Source organism: Sinocyclocheilus rhinocerous, unplaced genomic scaffold, assembly GCF_001515625.1.
Source record: "Sinocyclocheilus rhinocerous isolate Xijiao unplaced genomic scaffold, SAMN03320098_v1.1 scaffold2596, whole genome shotgun sequence".
NCBI lineage: Eukaryota > Metazoa > Chordata > Actinopteri > Cypriniformes > Cyprinidae > Sinocyclocheilus > Sinocyclocheilus rhinocerous.
Genome location: NW_015623452.1, coordinates 414,933 through 430,600, shown reverse-complemented (window position 1 = coordinate 430,600; position 15,668 = coordinate 414,933). Strand labels below are relative to the sequence as shown.

Here is a 15,668-nt window from a genome sequence, read left to right as displayed (position 1 = left end):
GGATTCTGTGCCTCCCACTCTTCCTCCAGACTCTGGGACCTTGATTTCCAAATGAAATGCAAAATTTACTTTAATCTGAAAAGAGTACTTTGGACCACTGAGCAACAGTCCAGTTCTTTTTCTCCTTAGCCCAGGTAAGATGCTTCTGACGTTGGTTCTGTTTCAAAAGTGGCTTGGTAGACCTTTTCCTGAAGACGTCTGAGCATGGTGACTCTTGATGCACTGACTCCAGCTTCAGTCCACTCCTTGTGAAGATATGGGGTTCAGGTCAGGCATGTTGGTTGGCCAATCAAGCACAGTAATATCATGGTCAACAAACCACTTGGAAGTGGTTTTGGCATTGTGGGCAGGTGCTAAAGTCCTGCTGGAAAAGGAAATCAGCATCTCCATAAAGCTTGTCAGCAGATAAAGTGCTCCAAAATCTTGATGGTCCACTCCTTGTGAAGCTCTCCCAAGTGTTTGAATCGGCTTTGCTTGTACGTACTCTCAAGCTTGCGGTCATCCCTGTTGCTTGTGCACCTTTCCCTACCCAATTTCTTCCTTCCAGTCAACTTTACATGTAATATGCTTTGATACAGCAATCTGTGAACAGCCACGCCTTTCAGTAATGACCTTCTGTGACTTACCGTCTTTGTGGAGGGTGTCAATGATTGTCTTCTGGATAATTGCCAAGTCAGCAGTCTTCCCCATTATTGTGGTTTCAAAGAACAAGAGATACCCAGAATTTATACTGTAGGGATGGTCATTTAATGAAACTCATATGTAAATATTCTAATATTTTGAGATGCTGAATTTTTGACTTTCATGAGCTGTAAGCTGTAATCATCCCTTCTGTGACTTACCGTCTTTGTGGAGGGTGTCAATGATTGTCTTCTGGATAATTGCCAAGTCAGCAGTCTTCCCCATTATTGTGGTTTCAAAGAACAAGAGAAAGAACTTTCACGATATTCTAATATGCTCCTGTATATATGTGTAGTATAAATTAGCATTACAAAACATTAAATAAAGCTATTTACAGGCATGGTTCATTGTTAGTTCATGTTAACTAATACATTAACCAACGTTAACTAATTAAGCTGTTAATGTGAAGAAATGCATTAGTATATGTGTAAGTTAACATAAAAAAAAAGAAAAGAAAAAAAGAAGTAATCCTGAACAGTGGCTTTGTTCATTGTTAGTTCATGATAACTAATGCATTAACTAACACATTAGTATATGCATAAGTTAACATTTAACAATGATTAGGTAATGCTGAACATATGCATTGTTCGTTGTTAGTTCATGTTAACTAATGCATTGACTAACGTTAACTAATACAAACTTATTGTAAAGTGGCACCCATTTTTTTCAGGATTCTTTGATGAATATAAAGATCAATGAACAGCATTTTTTGGAAATAGTTTTTTTTGTGACAATGTAACTTTTGATCAGTTTAATGCAATTAATGTAATTCTTGCTAAATAAAAGTGTTATTTCTTTGAAGAAAAACCTTACTGACCTAAAATTTTTGAATGGTATATTTGCGCCTTCAAGCTAGCTAGTATAAAGGTTTGCAGCTGCTGGAAGGGAAAAGCTCCGTGCACTATATCGCCTGGCTGCCTCTCCTCCTGTGGCTTGTGGAAAGCTCTGCAAGCGGGTGGCTTTGATTTCCTCTTGCTGTAAAGCTAAATAGGGAAATTGCTGTCAGATATACAGAATGACTCCAACAAAGCAAAATGTCTCGCCAAGTGCCTGTCTGTGGTGATCTTTGTCCTACAGAGCGGTGAAAAAGGAAGCTAATGTATTTATAACTGTGCAGCTTCAAAGGGCTGGATCATGATTTCACATTTGAGTCCCTTCACAAACGAATGCAACGTGACAAATGACAATCATCATCCCTGTGTTTATGCCCGTCTGCAGAGATTATGGGTTTCAAGCAGATTAGATTATGGGACAGGATAGGAGATTGTACGGGGATGAGGGGAATGGGAGGGGTGTACTGTGGTGGGCAATGAAAAAGATGAATGAAATGAGCCATTGATGGATTGAATTAATAAATAGAAGAATTATGATTGGTTAATACACTCTCAGAAAAAAAGGTACAACTGGGGTGGTAACCTTTTAAAAGGTACACCCAAAAGGGTGCATATTGGTACTTTAGAGGTATATGTTAGTACTCAAAATATATATATTAGTACCAATATGGTACCGCCCTAGTGACTGGGTGTACAAGTCCAAATTGATTTTCTGAATCCAAATATTCTGAATATTAAACCTTTTCCTTGCTGGTTGTCATTGGACAAGTATATTAAGTCATATTTTTATGTAATGGATGCTTTCCTTTTTCTTTTAATTTGTCTTTTTTTCCTTGCCTAGAGGAAGTAATAAGTAGAACAGCTTCCCTCACTCTCTCATATACTTATTTTGTGTGTTTTTCCATCTCTAAACTCTGCCTGTGTGTGAATATATTGGGGTGGGTGAGGGTGTTGGGTACACGTGTTCCTCCACACACAGCAGCAGATTGTGTTTGTTCTTCACAGAGATCACAGAGGTGGCATGTAATCTCTCCGCTGTCTGTGAGCCAAACACAACCCTAAATGACTCTCTTTCTCTCATTCTGTCTTTCTCCCTGCAGCCACTAGCAGTACTAAACTGGAGGAGCTACGGTATCTGGATGAGCAGAGGAACGCTCCCCAGCGCTCCTCCATGCGTTTACAGTGGCATGGAGCTCATACAGGGGGTCGCAGTCAAGAAACTAAAGGTGCTGACTAACCTCTACAACTTGCCAAATTAAATGCAAACACTACAGTAACTTTTATTAATACATTTACCCTGAGAAGACTTCATGAAGCAGCATCTAACCTCGTATATAAGGGACATTTATAAAGAAAAAATAGGGTGTTTGGGCTTCATTTTATGTTTTCAATCCAAGCAATTCAAGGCATTATGATTTAAAATATGTCCTGCATTGATTTGCCTGTTTGAGTTACCCCATGATTTACTCACCCTCAAGTCATCCTAATGTAGGTGTGTATGACTTTCTTCGTTAAGACGAATACAATCAGAGTTATATTAAAATATGTTCTGGCTCTTCCAAGCTTTATAATGGCAGTGAATAGTGGTCAAGATTTTGAAGCAAAATTAAGTGCATAAATCTGTCATAAAAAGTATTCCACACAGCTCCAGGCGTAAATCATGGGCGTAATTTTCTTTTTTGGGTGAACTATCCCTTTAACACCTGTTTTGTTTGAATCCTGCAGGTCGTCTCACGCCCTACAAACCAGTGGACATCATGCTCAAACCCCTGCTGTTTGAGGTGCCCAGCGTCTCTATGGATGCAGTGTTTGTGGGTCGTGATTGGCTGTTTCAGCGGCTGGAGGAGGTGCTTACGGGGGGAGGAGATGACGGTGAGGGTAGAGGGGCTGTCATCATAGGTAATGTCGGTTTCGGAAAGACGGCAGTGATCTCACGGCTGGTGGCTCTCAGCTGTCATGGTGGACGAATGAGACAGATTGCTTCCAACAGCCCTGAAGCTACACCACAGAGTAAGATGTCCCTTTAGGAATAGTTTAACATTTTGTGTTTACTCACCCTCATGTCATTGCAGAACTATGTGAAAAAATTTAAACTCAAAAGTAGAAATTTGAAGATGTGCTGGATCACATAGACTCAAGGCTTTTGTTGAATATGTAAACTTAAACTGAGATGTGTTAGTACCTCAGATTTTAAGACCTGCTGCAATACCTATATTCATTGAATTTATGTAAAATAATAGAGGAATTGTGTGTGTTTGTGTTGTAGATCGAGGGGCTGATGCTCATCAAACCAATCAGCTGAACCCCCCCTCACAGAGTCCCCTTCACAGCAACAGCTGCCCCCCGACCCCAGACACACACCGGCACAGAGAGGGGGCAGTCAAACGCCTGGCTAGCAAGGTACACACTTTACGCCCATTCGGACAGGATTAGGTTTCACTGAGGAGGTCAGGTTAGTCTGTGTTTCACAGACATACTTGTCTGTGTCAAAGTGTATATTTCTCATACAACTTCTGTGAATAATAAAGAGCAAATTGCAGTGTTTTTTTCGGACAAACTCAACCTTCCTCTAAGAAATCTGATATTGTCTACATCTAGGAATATCTGTAGTTTGTGTTATTTACATTTTTCACAGCAATTTTCTTCCCTGAATGCCATTACTGAAGTTAAATGACTTGCTACAATGCTACTGTTTCAAGTCAGTAAGACGTGTATATATTAGTTCTTTTATTCAGAAATGATGCATTAAACTGATCAAAAGTGACAGTAAAGACATGCATAATGTTACGAAAGATTTATATTTCAAATAAATGGTGTTCTTTTCCATTTATCAAAGAATCCTGAAGAAAATGTGTGATTTATTTTTAGCAAAAATATTAAGTAACAACTGTTTTCAACATTAGACAATAACAGGAAATTAGGAAATAGCAAATTAGCTTATCATGATGATTTTTGGAGGATCATGTGACACTGAAGACTGGAGTAATGGCTGCTGAAAATTCAACTTTAAAATAAGGAATAAATTCTATTAATGCGTAATATATTAACATAGAAAAACATACATTTTAAATTGTAATAATATTTCACAACATTACTGTTTTACTGCATTTTTAAAAATAATAAACATGTAGCCTTGGTGAGCATAAAAGACTTTCCAAAACCTTCAGAAAAAATCTTGAAACTTTTGTGAGTGTGCTATGCATTATTTATTTGTTTGGGTAAATAACAGTTGATAGTCAAGTAATACTAACTGGCATTTCATTCAGTGGAAAAAGAATATTAAATCAATAAAGAGATTCCTATCTCTGAAGCAGATTGGTATGGCCACTGTAGTCGCTGGTTAGATTTGATCTGAACTTTAATTAATTGCTTCCCTTAGTGATGTGAATAATGTTCTAATTATATTACATATATAATTATTATTTATTTCAATGGGCTTCGTGACACGCATCCAAAACACATGAACTTTAATAACGCCCACTTCCAGACAATAGATCCTTTTTTAATGAAATTTTTTTGATTGGGTGATTTTAAAAATGGAAGCTCTTCAAAATTGTTTACAGCAAAATAAAGAGATTCCACAGAGCAGCTCTCATGTTTATTTATAAATACACATGATGTTTTGTGCGATGTTTTCGATGTGTCATTCCATGACAGAGGCAAACTGCATGCCACATGCATATTCAACACTTTGCTCTGTGTGCCAGTATGTGTGCATGTTTTCCGTTTACATCTGGACCTGAACCTTCTCTGTTGAGTCTTCTAGTCACGTCTTTTTAATCAGCCATCTGTCAGTAGAAAGCCGTTTCAGGCCACGATTTCATTCTCACTTCTGTTCAGAAGCTTGGATTCTCCGGCATTTCAGAACGATTTGGGACTCATGATATTCAAACAAATCTTAAAGGGGTTATATCATGAGGAATCAGATTCTCCTTGATCAAGATAAAAGATAAAAGAGCTCCATGTGCTTTGAAAACCTACAGTGCAGTAATTTTCAGAACCTAAAATCTCCTCCCCAGTGGAAGAGCATTTAAACTAAGCTCCAAAATAGACTCTTGTACCTTCTGCAAAGATAACGATTTCAACACATGACTGCCCACATTGACGCATTAATGACGTTTATTTAATCTTGGTGAGGAAAGAAGGTTAGGAAGAGGGATTATTTATTATAAAAGTCATCCATATGATATTTTTATATTCCAAGTCTTCTGAAGTTAAATGATTAATGTGAAAACAGACTGAAATTTAATTAATTGTTCACTGATAATCTTCCCCTCTGCTGCAATTGGATCATTCAGATTCATTAAGAAATCATTCAGATTATTGTTGTTAAATGGATCAACAAATGAATAAAAGATTTGATTCAAAAGAGTGATTCATTCATAAAACAGCCATTTCTACTACCTTCATGAATGCACCATAAAGATGTCTAGATTTTCAGTGAATATCAATTTCAGTCTGTTCCTCATCAAAGCCATCAAATGACTTCATAATAAAGCACACAAGTCACATGGACCATTTTTATGGTACTTTATGATATTTTTTTGTCACCTTGGAGCCTTGACCACACATGATGTGTTTCCCAAAGCATTGTAAGCAAAAGTAGATAATAAAGGCCTTGTTGTCAATCTTATCTATCTACTTAGGTTTACAGTGCTTTTAGGAAACACATCCCATAGCTGTCAGGATATTTTTTCTCCATTTAATTCCATAGAACCCAAAAGAGTAGTAAACAATGACATTTCCGGGTGAACAATCCCTTTGAACAGCTCTTTTCTTTTTGTTTTGGACCTGTCCAAATCTCCCACTTTCAATGTTTTCCTATCTGTTTCTTCTGTTGTAGGTGGTGGCCTATCACTATTGTCAGGCTGATAACACATACACATGCCTGGTCCCAGAGTTTGTGCACAGTGTGTCCGCTTTACTGTGCAGAGCTCCTCGCCTCAATGCTTATCGAGAGCTCTTGCTCAGAGAGACGCACCTGCAGAGCCTGCTCAGCTTACGCTCCTGCGTCCAGGACCCTGCTGCCGCCTTCCGTAAGGGAGTCCTGGAGCCCCTCACACTTCTACGCAAAGGTGAGACGCATCGCATGCTACTGTCATTAATCACACCATCACATAAAAACTAAATATGTTTACTCGGGGGTAATGGGGGGAGAAGAGTGCTCTTGCCTCATTTAATTTGGCCCAGTACGGATGTGAACAGATGGTCCTCAGAAACGGCTTGGATCACAAGGAACGACAGATGAAGGACTTAACAGGAATTTTAGAGAATGAGGCTAGAGCAAATTTTGAGTATGGAAATGAAGACATAGAACTGTCACTCTGAACTCTTGATAGAAAATCAGTGTTCCTGGTTTGTAACATCAGATTAGAGAGACAATCGAGAAAAGTAGAGAAAACAGCCTTTATTTTAATAATGTTGGGTAAAATTAACATTAATTCCTATGTACTTAAAAACAAGGGTGCAAATATTTCTGATCATAATACATGCATGATTTTGTATTAAAACTAATACATTTTGTCTTTATGACAATGGGTTTATTTAGCTGTTGCTTTCTTATATATTGCAGATCATACAAGATGAGTCAGTCTCAGTCTCATTAAACTGCACCTTTCACCGTGTGCTATTTTTTTGTCATGTTTTGATTTGGTAGCTTATTGTGGTGAATATTCCATGTGTGAAAATTAGAGAAAAACTTTAGACATACAAGATAAGCAGTTACATTTTTCACTGTGATAAACTCAATGTCACTTGTCAGGTGTTTTCTTCCAAAAAGGAGTTAATGTAATCTTTGGTCAAAATGTGGTTTTGAGGCTGTTGTCAAAGTAGGCTGCGCTAGCTATTAGTTGATTTTAATATTAATTTATAGCCAAAGAGCTAATTAAGCATTGTTTTAAGCTTCTGTTGTAGTTAATGCAGCATTACTTTAATTATACCAATATTTAATATAGTAATTTAATTCTGATTAATGGCCTGGGTGTAATAGATTTTTTTTTATTGCGGCAATATTAACAAGTAATGATAGATTTGAAAAATAAATATTACTTTAGTATATGTGGAGATGCTTTCAATAGTAACAGTGACCTTCAGCATCCATGTTACAGTAAAAAAAAAGCTTCTCAAAAAGTAGGTATTGGCTGTATTTCAATCCTCTGAATTGAATGCCGAATTGCATTCAGGTTTTCCTCTATTCTGGTATTGAATGCCCTCATTTCATGATCCAATTAATTGTTGATCAATAAAATCAGGTCCTGCCCCTACATTTATTTTTCTTGTCAAAGATCTTATTTCACTTCAGAAAGCACCACACTGTGGAAGTAATTACGTTTGCGACTTCAAAGGAATAATTCACCCCAATATTAATATTGCGCCATCATTTATTCACCCTCATGTTGTTCCAAACCTGATTTACTTTCTTCTGTGGAACTCAAAAGCAGATGTTAGGTAGAAAGTTTAATTTACTCTATACAATGAAAGTGAATATGGATAGGTGCTGCTGAGCTCCAAATGTGAAATATTTTTCATTTTTATGTGAATTATTCCTTCAACAAATTGTATTCTGAAGGTTGCAGCTATTTGTCAAATGGCAAGTACTCAAAAACTATGAGAAGAGACTACAGACTGCCGCCACTTTTTCCTACTCATCATATGGTGAAAGAAAGCAACATGCAGGTTTTTATTGTGCTGGGTGTTCTACAATCACCTAGTACACAAATTCAGCAGTACACATTGTTCCTGTTAACTTTACAAAAGAAAAACCTGAGCACACCCACGTAATGCCCAACTCTTAACAAACTCAGGGCCCGCATTTGACTTCTAGTTCGTCTAACCATGGTGTTTCTGTTGTGTTGTGTTGTGCAGAGCGGAAGATTCTAGAAGAAGATTACATCATCCTAGTGGACGGTCTTAATGAGGCAGAGTTCCACAAACCAGACTATGGAGACACCATTGCATCTTTCATCACCAAAATCATCTCTAAATTTCCTATTTGGCTTAAACTGATTGTGACCGTCAGGGTCAACCTAGTGGTAAGTGTTTTTTTTTTTTTTGCATAGGCTGAACCCTTCATTTGACTGGACTTTTTTTTTTTTTTTTGCTGGTTTAAATACGAGGTAAGGCTACTGAGAAGGTTTAAAATGCTCAGTGTCCTGATGTGCCTTTTGTGATTTGAGCTTTCAGAATGGTTGTGGTGGAGAGTTTTGGATGCTGGTCAGTGGCTAGTGTTGTAGGGTGGGTGTGTGTAATCCATGTCTGATCAGAGCTGGACTCCGGCCTGCAGGAACCAAGCTTATATAAGAGGGGATAAGGCACAGATGCTACGCGTGTCCCTATACACTTTTCACACACGTACACTGTCTCTTTCTCTCTCTTACAACTTATCGGAGCAGTGACCTAAAAGTGCCAGACAACCCACACAACCAGGCTTCCGGTGTTTATTCTACAACATTATTCCTGCAGTTGTTTTGATTGGAAAACATTTGTCGTGATTCGCATACAGATGATGATGAGGATGTGCAGTAAGATAAAAATGAACAGACTTTTGTGGTCCTTGTAGTATTCATTAATTTTCCCTCTTGCAGTCATCAAGGGCAGCCTGTTGTCAGTGGTTACAGCACAAAACTGTAATCTGAAAGGAACTATAATTATTCAAAAAATAGGAGTTCTTTGGGAAGGCTGGTGGTCGTTACTCTTGTGCTGTTGTGCAGAACAGCCAGTGACGTTTCATCCCTTTAAAAACCCAGCCTTTTTTCATATTTAATTGCCTAAATGTCTTTTCATTGCAGAAGGCAGAAAGCAGTATTACCAGTATCTGAATTATGCAGGCATTTTCAAAAAATGACCATTTTGTGTAGTTTTGTTGTTTTGTAATTTATTGATCAAAGTCATGTGGTGCAACCAACATGATGTCATAGGGAGGACCCCTGCAGACCCCCATGACTGTGTGTCAAGCCTTTTTAGACATATCAGATAATTTGACCTTTTTATCACATGGGAAGGTTAGTTGAGATTGTAAAATGTCATGTGGTGTGACTCCCCAAAAATGTAAATTAACAATTTGTGATGTTTATATTTAAAACAAAACCTTGAAAAATACAGTACCGATCAAAGGTTTGGAATAATTGAGATTTTCTAAATGTTTTTGAAAGAAGCTCACCAAGGCTGTATTTATTTGATCAAAAATACAATGAAAATAGTAATATTAGGGGCTTTCGCACCGGAGGAACCTTTCATAGTTCCTAGAACTATTGGCGGAAGTACCCGCTTTTTGGCATGTTCGCACCACAGGAACTAGGAACGGTTTTAGTTCTAGGAACTCTGTTTGAAGGAACTAAATTAGCTCCTACTTCAGAGTAGGGTCTAAAACAGTTCTATAGGAACTACCAGTGACGTAAGTGTACACTGATTGGCCAAACTCATACGAAACACCGGCTACCCGGCATTTTTAAAAAGCCATGTAAAAATATTTACTCCATGAACATGAAAAACAGCGATAATGGCATTTACCTGTTGTCTGCAGTGTTGTATTCTTTTCTCAGCCTCGATATGTAACACTGCAAGTTGTCATAGGAGATTTCGTCTCTTAGCCCAACTTTTTGCTCTTTCAGTCACGTAAATTGTGCATTTACATTCCATCTCCATTATCACAAAACCCAAAACACACAACAAAAATAGCTCCAAACATGGCATTCTCCATTCACCGGTTGTTGACGTATGCCGCGCATTAAAGCCTGTGTTATACTTTCCGCATGCGCGAGTCCGCTAGGGTCTGCTATGGTATGCGTAGAGCACATGCTGTGTGAAGAAGCCCGTTGCTACTCGAACCTGTACAATCCGTCGATAAAACAATATAAAGACAGCCAGATGTGCAATAACTCTGGGCAATTGTTTGTTCACATGTTTGTTTACTGTTCAAGTCGATCTACTGCGCATGTATGGAACACACCCGTGGAGCGGACCATCAGGGTAGGCTTTCGGTAGTATAAATACATGTAGTCCGCATCTGCGCTGTCCGTGTACGCGTCCGGATTGCTCATGCGGAAAGTATAACACAGGCTAAAGACGTCGCTGTCGGATGATTCAAAGTTCCTGCTGCCGGTGCGAATGCAACCAGGAAAACGGCCCGAGGGAGAAATTGGTTCTCTAGGAACCACCCTGCTGGCTAGTTCCTAGAACTAAGTTCCTAGAACTATGCGGTGCGAAAGCCCCTATTGTGAAATATTATTAAAGTTTAGAAAAACCATTTTCTAATTTGATATATTTTAAAATGAAATGTATTCCTGTTTTTGCTGCTTAATATTTTTGTGGAAACCATGCTGCAGCAAAAAAAAAATTAATATTGATAATATTAAGAAATGTTTCTTGAGCTCCATATTAGGGCTGAAATGATTAGTCGACATTATCGACAACGTCGACAATAAAAAATTGTCGACAAATATTTTTGTTGTCGAGTAGTCGTTTGATCTCATATGACCTAATGTAAGAGCCTGCAATAACGCGGTTTGACCAGTGTGGAACTGTAGTGCAAGACTGTAATTCAGCTCTCCTGATGCAAATCAAGAGAAGAATATGCAGCGGCAGTGCTTCAGAGCAAATGCAGCCAAACCTGAGGCTGCTGAGCGGCGTTTGGATGAATATGTCAATATATACTGCGCGCTTTCCTCTCAATAACAAAATAAACGCATCAAAAACTGACAGCGGTGAGAAAGCAGCAGTTTAAAATGCATCTGATTACAGCGATGTGGATGTTTGCACGAGCTCTGCAGTTCAGTACTCCAGTAAAGTCCAGTCACGTCACGTTTATTTATATAGTACTTTATGCAATAGGTAGCCTTAAATCAAACAGCTTTACAGTATTATTCAACATAAAAAAACAGAGTCAGTGTTGCTTTCAGTTAGAATTACAACTTGATTTTCTGTTATAAAACAGCTCTCTAGTGTGGAGCTAGCAAATGATAAAATATTTTATCATATTTTTATCATATCAAAAATATTTCATTAAAGTTATAGTTTGGTTTGCAGAGATCAAAGCTTGATCTAGCTCAGGACTGTTTTGATTATCATAACCCTATAAGGTATTTTAAGAGAGATTATGTTGTGAATATTAGTTTATCCGAAAATAAAAACGTCTTATCACTTAACCTTTATTTTGTTTCTTATCCATATGACTTACAAAAATATATTTTAGGCAGAATGATGTGTCATTCAGCTACTTTTTCATATAGCTAATTAAATGGTGAATAAGAGAGTTTCTCTGCCATCTCATTTTGTGTGCCAAATATATTTATTTATGTGTATAAATTAATTGTATAACTGTAATTACATAATATGACTTTCAAAAGCGTGAAAAGTGATTACCTTAATTTATTTGTTAGAATATGTATAACTCAATATTTAAAAAAATTTGCAAAAGCTGAATAATCAATAAATGTCTACTGATTAATCAGCGAAATAATCGATGATTAGTCGATTAATCGGTCTAGTAATCATTAGATTAATCGATTGTCAAAATAACCGTTTGTTGCAGCCCTACTCCATATCAGCATATTCAAATGATTTCTGAACAATCATGTGACCCTGAAGACTGGAGTAATGACTGCTGAAAAACAGCTCTGCCATCACAGTAATAAATGACACTTTAAAATATATTCAAATAGAAAAGTTGATTTAAATTGTAATAATATTTGGAAATATTACTGTTACTGTTATTACTGTTTATTTTTGATATGATAAAAGCATAATTTAAGTATAAGAGGCTTCTTTCAAAATGTAAAAATCAGTAGTGTATATTTTAAAGTTGTTGTTTTTTCTTTTAAAGGTTTTTACATTTTCTTAAAGGTTTCTCAAAATCATATGAACATATCAACATAAATACAAAGAGTACCTTTTTAAGAAGTTGTTGTATGTTATTTTTTATAACTCTTTGCATTGGCTTTTTTGTTGATCATCACAGGAGGTCACCAGTCTCCTTCCCTTTCCCATCATCTCTATGGATGATTTCCATGACAACAAGGATATAACCTCTGACCTCACCTCCTACATCCAGCACCGTATAGACCACAGCCCTGATATCCTCAGCAACATTGCCATCAATGGCAAAGCCGAACCGGCAAACATCTCTAAACTCAGCGCCCACCTGGTCGCCCGCAGCCAAGGCTCATATCTTTATTTAAAATTAACCCTTGACCTGTTTGAGAAGGGTCACCTGGTCATTAAAAGCTCCAGCTATAAGGTTATACCCGTGTCTCTGTCTGAGCTCTACCTGCTGCAGTGCAACATGAAATTCCCATCGGCCTCAGCATTTGAACGAGTATTGCCACTGCTAAATGTGGCTCTGGCATCTTTGCACCCTCTGACGGATGAACAGCTCTTCCGGGCACTAAACGCCGGGTCCATGAGAGGAGAGCTGGAATGGGAGGACTTCCAACAGCGCATGGACGCTCTTTCATGCTTTCTGATTGGCCGTCGAGACAGAACACGCATGTTCTGCCACCCCTCCTTTAGGGAGTGGCTTGTATGGAGGGCGGATGGCGAGAGCACTGACTTCCTCTGCGACCCAAGGTAAGCAGTGATGACATTTTGTCTGACACAAATAAGAGTCGTTCAGTTTGGTGTTGTTGGTGCTTGTTAAGGCAAGGATGAAGTTGCTAAGGTGTTCACAGTAGTTGTAGCGCATTGCCATTTTCACATTGCCAGTTTCCAGAAAGTGCATAGAAATGAGGTAGATCTCCAGTAGGAGTGCCCACTCCTTTTTCTGGAAATCTACCTTTCTGCAGAGTTCAGTTGCAACTCTGCTACAACGTACCTGTTTGTAACTATCAAGTGTTCCTGAAGGTCTTAACTAGCTTGGCCAAACTTAAAGGCATAGTTCACCCAAAAATGAAAATGTTGTCATCATTTCCATAGTATTCTTCCATAGCAGACTCCCACAGTCGTCTTTTCCATACTATGGAAGTCATTGGGGACCAGCAACTGTTTGGTTACTCACATTCTTTCAAATGTCAGCTTTTGTATTCAGCAGAAGAAAGAAATTAGGGGCTTTCACACTGGGTAGTTATAGGAACTCCGTTACAAGAACTAGCAACCATTTTTTCCTTAGGGCAATTTTCCTGGTTGCATTTTCACAGGCAGTAGAAACTTTGAAGTCACATAAACTGGCTGACAGCAACGTCATTTAGAGCCTGGGACACACCAAGCTGACGGTTGGCCGTTGGGCAATGTCGGGTGGTTTTTGAGCGTCTGTCAGCTTTAGTTTTTTTTTGGTGTATTCCACACCATTGGCTCTAGTCGCTGTTTTTCAGCCGATTCTGGATGTCGAATAGCCGGCGGAGTCTGTCGGCAAAAAAGAGAACTCTGATTGGCTATTCAGCTTAGCAAATGAGTGCACAAGAAAAAACAGAACTGACAAAAGCAAACCAAAGACGGAATAAAGAAATGCACAGACACTTGTCATTCTTGTCACCTCATTTGACCAGAGGATTATTATAATAATACCATGGCTTTATGGAATCAAGATGTCAAAGACCAGCTAATCAACATGATCCAGGAAAGGCCGCCACTGGTGCCTGCTTGCTTTGTATATCCACTGTTCTTGCTCTTCCAGTTTCCCTATTTGAATGCCGAATACAGACTACTACCACCTGGCAGAGTTCTGTTGTCTCCCGCAAGTTCAGAGCGTATATGCTAGTTGGCCATTGGCTGTAGTCTGTCTAGTGTGTTCTAGTGCAACTTTTTTTGCCCCAACACAGCCAATGCAAGGCAATGGCACCGTTGGCTTTCCTCAGCGCTAGTTCTTTGGCGTCGGTTTGGTGTGTCCCTACCCTAAGCACGGAATTCAAAAACGTAAACAACTGGTGGATTGAGGACAGAGACGTGCCTGGACTTTGGCATCAGCCCATCTTGTTGCTATTTTCTATGCTCGTGGAGTTACTTTGTGTACATTTAAACTGTGTGTTTATAGGGCTTTTTAAAAATGGCAGGTGTCTGTTTCGTATGGCATGCCTTTAGCTAATCAATTACATCGCTGTTAGTTTCTATTGTGCTGCTATCAACGGCTCAAGCCTCCGTTACTAGGAATGATGTTACTAAAATGATGTTTTGGAATTAGCAATGGAAGCGTTGGATGAGATTCTACATACGTTTGGATGAGATTCTACGTTGGGAGAAATTAATCCTACTCACAATAGCGTTTTAAGTACAAAAACTGGACAAATGCTTTGAAATATATCATCTGATCTATGTTTTGAGGTGTGGTAATCGTAGTATAAGCGGAATAATTGACTTCGGTCCATTGAATTCTTAGAAAATAATGCACACCTGAGGTGTGACGGCCACTCCGCCCACATCACTACCTTGGATGTGCATTATTTTCTATGAATTCAATGGACCGTCGTCAATTATTCCTTACTTGGAAGATTTTTGCAAGTAAATAGCGATGTTATAAAACTAGCAAGTGAATTGACTAATGCAATCTTTAGAATCAGCTGTGGAGAGAGGTTTGTGCTTAAAGATACTACATGTAAGAATTTGAAAACCTTTGTTATTAATGACACCAGTGGCTATTAAGTGAACGGCATTCAAGGTCAGTTTTGTGCCTCACTGCCGATATTTACCCCAGTTTTCACCCAACGTTTTATCCTTTTACTCAGCCAGATAAAAACTGGCAAAACCAACCTGTGTTCTTTACATAAAAATTTGTGTACAGACTGTAATAGGAAACCTAGGAAGGCAACCCTCTACGCACACCTTGGCAATATAATCGCCATTGGCTAGTACATTTTTTTGTTTACTCGCCAGACTGATATACTATTTTACACACACACACACAGACACACACACACACACACACACACGTTTACTTAGCTATCTAAATGGGGACATTACATAGACTTCTATTGTTTATATACAGATAGTTATACACTTTTTAACCTAAACCCACCCCTACCCCTCAAAGAAAACTTTCTGCATTTTTACAATTTCAAAAGTAAAAAAAAATTTGTTTACTTGATTTTTATAACAGTTTTACAAATGAGGACATCCACAAATTTTTTTTTTGGTTTTTGCCGATTTTGTCAGGTTTTGCTCACTTTTGGGTACAAATTTGTCCCCAAAACATGGTTAAGTAGGTACACACACACACACACACACACACAC

At 38.4% G+C, this 15,668-nt stretch overlaps 1 protein-coding gene across 2 annotated transcripts in view; it reads left to right on the top strand.

Moving 5' to 3' along the window:
* LOC107743188 (protein TANC1-like) overlaps positions 1-15,668 on the top strand; it is a 44,002-nt gene that overhangs the window by 9,067 nt on the left and 19,267 nt on the right. For both annotated transcript variants that reach the window (XM_016556434.1, XM_016556361.1), the window contains exons 5-10: positions 2,615-2,740; positions 3,240-3,524; positions 3,781-3,914; positions 6,358-6,589; positions 8,379-8,545; positions 12,469-13,076. In XM_016556434.1, the coding sequence (XP_016411920.1) occupies positions 2,615-2,740; positions 3,240-3,524; positions 3,781-3,914; positions 6,358-6,589; positions 8,379-8,545; positions 12,469-13,076 (1,552 nt within the window). The remainder of the gene's footprint in view (positions 1-2,614; positions 2,741-3,239; positions 3,525-3,780; positions 3,915-6,357; positions 6,590-8,378; positions 8,546-12,468; positions 13,077-15,668) is intronic.